This window comes from Sinocyclocheilus grahami, unplaced genomic scaffold, assembly GCF_001515645.1.
Source record: "Sinocyclocheilus grahami isolate Dianchi unplaced genomic scaffold, SAMN03320097.WGS_v1.1 scaffold2634.1, whole genome shotgun sequence".
NCBI classification, from domain to species: domain Eukaryota; kingdom Metazoa; phylum Chordata; class Actinopteri; order Cypriniformes; family Cyprinidae; genus Sinocyclocheilus; species Sinocyclocheilus grahami.
Genome location: NW_015507813.1, coordinates 25182 through 33063, shown reverse-complemented (window position 1 = coordinate 33063; position 7882 = coordinate 25182). Strand labels below are relative to the sequence as shown.

The following is a 7882-nucleotide window of genomic DNA, read 5'->3' as shown; positions in this document are numbered from 1 at the left end:
AGTGTTGGTGGTTTTGGGAAGAGTAGCTGAGATCACAGTGGACATCATGGTGTTAACCGTGTCTTTTGATGTGTTGAAGAAGTCTGGCTTCAGTAGATACTCCATTGTGTTGTAGCTCATGAAAGCCACAGCAGCTGATTCTGTGAGACAGAAACAGAAACTACAGTAAATGCAGTACTATGTAAAACAACAATACATGTTTAGTGGTAATAGTATGCTGTCTCTATGATTTTTTTATATATATTTGACATACTTTCATTGTTGTTCCTGGTGATCCCAATGAGATCGATGTCCACAGAAGAATTTGTCGTGTCGAGTCGAGGGATTTTATTTAAGGTGACCTGTGGTCCAACCATGAATACTTGACCCTCTGATTAAACACAAACAAGCAGTTATGTTCAGCATTAATTTATATTTATCTTTTTTTATGAAAGTCCAATTCAATCATTCAATTTGCACACAAGACAAAGAAATTCATTGTCTATTGTTGGGTTTTCATCTCTAATGCAATTTAAACCCTTTAGGTCGAATTTTAATCTGCGAACTGCAAAAATGTAAATGAAAGCACTTAATATTTAGGTCATCTGTGGTCAAAGGCCAGTATATATCAGTATACTGTGTACTCAAGTGTTCAAATGCTCCAATACTCAAATGTCCAACATGTCCTTAAAATCAAACACTGTAATTAATAGCCACCATCAATTGGTGATCACAATTTTTTTTTATTGTAGATTGTTTTATGCTCAAGGCAGCTAATATTCACAAACACACTGAGGTATCCCCAAACCATGAACTTTTCACTGTAAGTTAACCTGTGTTTAACGTTTTTTTTAATATTGTATTATTTGTTTTTAAGACAACCTGTCTGTGTACATATGACAGGATGTCTGCTCTCTCATAAGTTTATAACTCTATACAATTAACTTAAATTAAATGTATTTCTGTAGCTGCATTTGCTGCTGTCTGACCAGCTGCTGCTGTCTAGACTAAATAAAGTCACTGACATCATATATAACCTGAGTTGAATCATTAATAATAATTGTGTCTCCACTTACCTACAGCAGCAAGAGTAAAACTGACACTGTCACTAGTGTCTGTCTGCTTCACTAATGTAGAAATGAGTTTCTCACTGGCTTTTAACATACGGTTTCCATAGGAGACTAGTTCAGCTGGGTTTACTGATGATGATGACTCTAAAATCTTCTCTGAAGTGTTGAAGGCCATATTCAAAATGTTTTTCACAGTCTAATTTGATTAGAAAAATACAGTTATTGTGCAATCACTATGCAACCAAAAACAATTTAATTATTTTGTCATTTTTCTCTTGAAGACGTACATCCAAAGGAAGCTCTTGAGATGTAATGTTCTCGATCTGCTCAAGAAGATTTTGAAAACATCCTCCAAAGGTCTGACTCTGAAATCACAATTGAGCTTTATGTGGTAAATGAGACTGTGGTTTTAATCATGTTTTACAATATTAATAGTAAACAAAAGTGCACATAACCATCAGCAATAAGCAATAAATCACATTCATATTTCTAATATCTGCCACATCTTATTGCACTGCTCTCTGCACCATAATTGATAGAAGCTGTGAGTCTAACTCAGAAATTTAAATTTCAGAATCTCAACTTACGTTGCATCCTTCCTGCAGCGTCATATTTACAACTGCAATGACAGAAATCAGCATGAAGGCAATAATAAAACAAAACACAAAATAAAAAAAATAAAATAAAAAACAAGGGATATAAATAAATAACAAATATAACCGTGAGTGTGGGGAACAAACAAAAACTGTTTGAGAAGTTTAATGTACATGTAATAATAACATGCAACTACATTTTTCTCACAGTCAACCATATGAAAATGGAGCAAACATAATTTCTCTTAATATCCATAAATGTATGATTTGTGCACTGAAGCTCATGAAATAATGTCTGCTCCGTGGATATTTTTTACAAGCAAAAAAATGACAGTGAATTTAACGGTAAAAGACTGTAAAAATGCTACAGTAAAAACCTGTTAAATGGTTAACGGTAAATTCCCCTACTATATATGGTGAAACACTGTATTGGACATTACACGAATTAGACATTAATTTTACGGTAGTATACCGTTTTTGGAAGTGAAAAAGACCGTATAATTTACAGTGAATAACCGTAAATTGACATTCCCAGAATTCCCTCCGTTACATTTCAAATTTGATGTTTTTTTGTTGAAATAACTGTTTCTTCTTAGTTTTTTTCGGATCAGTTTTGTACATTAGGGTTGTGTGTTACACCTAATGTTGTTAAATGAATGTTTATTGCATTATTTCAGTTTCATGTGTGTTATCGTGATGGTGTTTAGTGTTTGTGTGAATGACACTGTGTGCACCTTTTATATATGATATTATTTAAAAGCTGCTTGTGATGGGCTTTGGTTCATCATGTGACTTTCTCATCACCTCCTGCATTTGGTGATTATCAGTGTATTATAAAGGTACAAAACAGATTTCAGTACTTCAATAGGTTGGTATATTAACATTATATCAGTTAATGAAATTACGGTATTTAACTGTAAATTTAAGTTAAAACCTAAAACGTTGTTACCGTATTTTTAACGGTAAAATTCCGGCAACCACAGCTGCCGTTTTTTTACCGTAAAGTTTACGAAAGCTTGAATAAGCTCACCATTAATGCTGCTAACATTTGAAAGTTTGGATGAATAGTGAAGAAAATGTATCTAGCTTGTGCACAGTGCTCAAGAAATAATGTCTGCAATGATCTGCAGCTGCACATTTCACACACATTTGTATCCCTCGTTTTTACCTAGAGACACAAACACACTCACACACCTGTTAATTTCTATAGATCCACACACATTCAGACAAAACACAGTTTAACAGAAGAAACATCAGACTACATTACCAGCTGAGCTCGTCTCTTGTCTGACTGTTGAAAAAGTGGCACTGATGTTAGTAACAGTTGAACAATAATGACTGATAAATACCAATCAACAATGACATAAATAATACAAAAGACTCATGTAATTGTAATTACCTGCACAGTAGGCTGCTTGGTTGAGAGTTGGTCTAACCAGCTCATAGACATAATAATTGCCTGGACAGGCTTTGACTTTAATGGGGTAAGACCCGTAATAGCAGCAGTAATTGTTCCAGTGACCGCAGACATCTCGAGTGACGACTCCATCCTCAACTGTTGGGTGTCCACCACGAATCCACAGTGGGATATCAGTGCCACAGGTACAGATTTCAACACACGTGTCTGGGATCTGAGTGCTCACACCGTTAATGAAGAGCCGATACCAGCCGCTCCAGGTGACAGACCTGTCAAACTTGTAGGAGTTTGATGGGCGACTGCTGTTGGCTCTCCATGGTTCATCCAGCACAGTGTAGTTGTAGCAGGGGTCAACAGAGGGATAAACTGTTATGAAAAAAAAAAAATTATATATATATAGTTTAAACTCTTTCTTCCATATTGTATATTTGGGTAACCATAAGAGGCACTTCATCCAGTTACTATAAGAAAACATATCTGGAATCTGCATTTTAAGTGCCATTTAAATGTAATTTCACAAGCGTTTGATGCTGTTAATGAGTGGGTCACTGAATCATTAATTCAACCGATTTGTTCAAAAATCTGATTCATTCAATAAGGAAACACTGTCCTGCGTGTTGCTCAGAGACGCAAAACAGTGCTGTGATCTTTGTTTGGAACTATTTTGGTTAGCAAAATTGAGCAAAGACAGGCAATATTGTGTCTAAAATGTAAGCCACTTAATCTTAAAATCAATATTACATTTGCTATCATACTGATATCTGGAGAAAAACGGTACTCTTTCTGTGATATAGATTAACTATATTAAATGATATAAATATAAAAGACATACAGAGGTATTTTTGCCTCCTACAACTTAGAATGCCTTGAATTTTGATGATTCGAAAGGTGTTTTAGTAAACTAAATCACGTAGTGTATGCGTGCACTCTCTGTGTTTTTGTGATATACTCGATAATGTCAGATCGCGTATCATTAAAACAACACATATTATCACAGAAGATATACTATATCGCACACCGCAGCCTCGAATTGAGTGGAAAATGAAATTATCCGAAATGAATTATCATTTTAATTAGGTAATGTATTATGTTTAACAAAGTATACAAAATGCAATGTTTAACAAAGTATACATTTTAATAAGGTAATGTAGTGGAGTAAAAGTTAAAGTTAAGAACTGTAACAAAGTATTATTACTAAGTCACATTACACCACTGCTCCCAACATCTATTCTATAGTAAAGATCAGCACATAAATCAGGCCTGAGAATAAATCAATAGTGTACATTACCAGTTGAGTTGGTTGCTGGTTTGGCGGCTGTAGAGCTGGTGTTAATGCTGCTAACATCTGAAAGTTTGGATTAATAGTGATTAATTAACAGACACACAAATATAATGAACGTGTAGAAAGAGCTCATGTAAATATAATCACCTGCACAGTATGCCGCATCGCAGTGAGTTGGTCTAACCAGCTCATAGACATAATAATTGCCTGGACAACCTTTGACTTTAATGGGAAAAGACCTGATATAGCAGCAGAAATCACCCCATTGAGCGCAGGCCTCTCGAGTGACAACTCCATCCTCAATTTTAGGGTGTCCATCAGGTATCCCCAGTGCGGTGTAAGTGCCACAGCCATATGTTGCAACACATGTCTCTGGGATATGAGCGCTCAGACCGTTAATAAAGAGACGATACCAGCCGCTCCAGGTGACATGCTGGTCACACTTCATGCCTGAACGACGTGTATTACTGGTGGCTCTCCATGGCTCGTCCAGTACAGTGTAGTTGTAGCAAGGGTCAGACAAATTAGCTGTTATGAAAATATGTATATCTCTTTTTAATGTCTCATTAACATAACATCTGATCCTGAGTTATATAGTTTATGAACATTACTAGCATGAACATTGCTTCACATACTGTATCCTTCAGAAATGCAGACAGTATTACTAGAATCACCAGAAGCATGTTGATTTATATTCAAATAGACAGATCTCCACATTTACAGTTAAAACACAGCAGAACAATACATTACCAACTATGGTTGTCTCTTGTGTGACAGTTTTACAGGCCGAGACATCTGGAAAAATGATAATGATACAAATTAAATAAAATCATTAGAAACGGAGCATGTGTAATAGCAGACAAGTGACCAAACACATATAACAAAAAAACAGCCATGACAGGCTTTTAGTTTCAGGGACGGTTAAAAATGAATATTCTGTCATAATTTATTCACCCTCATGTCATTACAAACCAGTATGACTATAGATTTTAGATTATCTTTTCCACATAATTAAAGTGAAAGACGACTGAAGCGGTCAAGCCTTTTCTGACTAAAACAACAAAAGAAGCGCCACAAAAGTATCTCTTATGAATGGCAGCTTATTGTGGAAGTCATATAGCTAAAAGACTGAAACTTTTAAAACTGACTATACAAAAGGTACTTCAGCTGCAGTTAATAAAAACGCCATTGGTTCTTGCATATCGTGTGACCAAATGTCAATTACGTCACATGCTGTCAATGCACTATTATTATAGTCCTACACATTTTTCAGTCAATTTCCGAGCTTAGGAGGAGGGGATGGTTAATGTATTAAATTTCTTGTGTATGAATTCGGGTGACATGGAATATATCACACTGGACTACTAATGTGATGTAGTTTATAAGACTTGTAACTTAACTGACATTAACTGACTAAAGTTAGAAACTGAAGCTATCAAACTCCAAAATGTTGTCATTTCATTTTCCATATGCTAAATCAGAACAAACAGAGCAGGAGTTCAGCAGCTGTCACTGAATGAATTAACTGTTGTCTGTTCACTGATGGAGGAAGATGAGAAAGCGATGACCAGAACGAAATATCAGTTAAGTTACTGCAAGTCAAACACGCAACCCAAATAGCATAATTTACATGTTAAATAAGCAGGTTTACTCCTCCCAAACAGGACAGTGTCAACATGCAAATGTTTATGAGACTGATCAAGACACATGAAGTAATACATTCAATTTTAACAAAAAGGCAACAAGCAAAACTTGCAGATTATACTTACAAAACATGACAGAGATCAGCAGTCTTATAAAACCTGTCATCAAATATGAAGAAATAAAATGCTACATTCATTATCTGACCACAGTTTTTCTCATATATGATTTTGGGTCAGTGTAAACCAACCTTTAAATGCTAATCATGGCAATCAATCAAATCAATCAATCAATCAATCAATCAATCAATACATACATACATACATACATACTCACCTGTCTGAAAGGAAGGCATTGTCAGTTTTCACAGTCGGTTGTGTTTATCTCATCTAAAAGCCACTTCAGAGGGGAAAAAACAAATTAGCTTTGTTTGGAAAGTGTTTTAAACATTCCCACTGAATTTATGAATTTAAATGTTGAAAATGAGTTGTAAATGCAGAAAGTATGTATCATTTATTGGCAAAGCATAATTAAGTGTATGGAATAATGCATTATAAGTAAAGCAAGTTATGTAATCAGATAATTAGTAAAGTAATCACAAACTTTTTTCCCAAAAACATCACACATGAAAACTGATGCAGCTCTACAAACGCTCTAGAGTAATTAATTAATCCAGATTTATACATGCTTAAATATATCAAAGGGCTTACAGTAAGAGTCATAAGCTGATCAAAGCCCAAATGACTCAACTGTAACAAATCACAGTCGGTGATCACACATCAGTACATGCTGCAGTGTGTTTGATTTATAGAGACTGATTGTTCATCATCATAAGCAGAACGATCTTACCTGATATAAGCTGATATACAGTGATGCTCACCGACACTAACGACTGCTTAACTATTAAAACGCCTGTGTGTGTTGAGATGTTTAAAGAGAAGTTATCTTATCATCATACCGATGAGGAAATGAGCCCAAGTTCACTGTTTCCTTCTCAAATTCAAATTCAAATTCAAATAAAATTAACCATGGAAATCTCACATATCCAGTTCCTTGTCAGTGCATTTTCATAAAAATATGACTTTTGCTTTCTAGCAGGAATATTATACTTGAATTTCTAATATTATCACCTTCATTTAATCATAGGTAATTCACAATCAGGTTTTATCAGTTTTAACCCAAGGACTCCAGCTGCTGAATATTGATCATTAGTTCCCTTTCAGTCAGTCACGTTCAACGTTACATCTCACTCGAGAGCTTCTGGCACACAGCTGGCCTCGGGGCCTATGCAAGTTTTCGTTTCCCCCAGTGAGCCTTCTCACACAGACACGGTGCAAGGTCAGGGAGGACGAGGAGCAAGTCCTCTTAGTTGTCGGACCTGGTTTCCAGAACTGATGCTCCTTGCGACAGCCCCTCCTTGGTGGATTCCTCTGAGGAGGGATCTCCTTTTTCACAGAGAGCACACCCTATGGCACTCGCACCCAGATATCTGGAATCCCCACCTATGGCCTTTGGATGGGATGCGGAGGTTCTAGGTGATCTACCTCCAGCGGTAATAAACACTTCACTTCACACAAATCACTTCAGCAAGAGCGCCCTCTACAAGGCTTGCTTACGCTTTGAAGTGGAACCTGTTCGTCAATTGGTGCTCTTCCCATCAGGAAGACCCCTGTAGATGCCCGATTGTGGTCATGCTCTCCTTTCTGCAGGAAAGGTTGGCGCGGAGGCTGTCCCCCTCCATCTTGAAAGTGTTTATCACGATGCAGTGAACGGCAAATCTTTCAGTAAGCACTACCTAGTCATCAGATTCCTTAGGGGCGCAAGGAGACTGAATCCTCCCCGCCCTCATTTGATACCCTCTTGGGATCTCCCCTTTGTCCTAATGGCCTTGAAAGAGGAG

At 36.5% G+C, this 7882-nt stretch overlaps 1 protein-coding gene across 1 annotated transcript in view; it reads right to left on the bottom strand.

Annotated features, from left to right (window-relative positions):
• Nucleotides 1-7882, bottom strand: part of LOC107575427 (uncharacterized) — a 33596-nt gene that overhangs the window by 2718 nt on the left and 22996 nt on the right. Inside the window, exon 12 of the mRNA XM_016261804.1 lies at nucleotides 951-971. Within this exon, the coding sequence (XP_016117290.1) occupies nucleotides 951-971 (21 nt within the window). The remainder of the gene's footprint in view (nucleotides 1-950; nucleotides 972-7882) is intronic.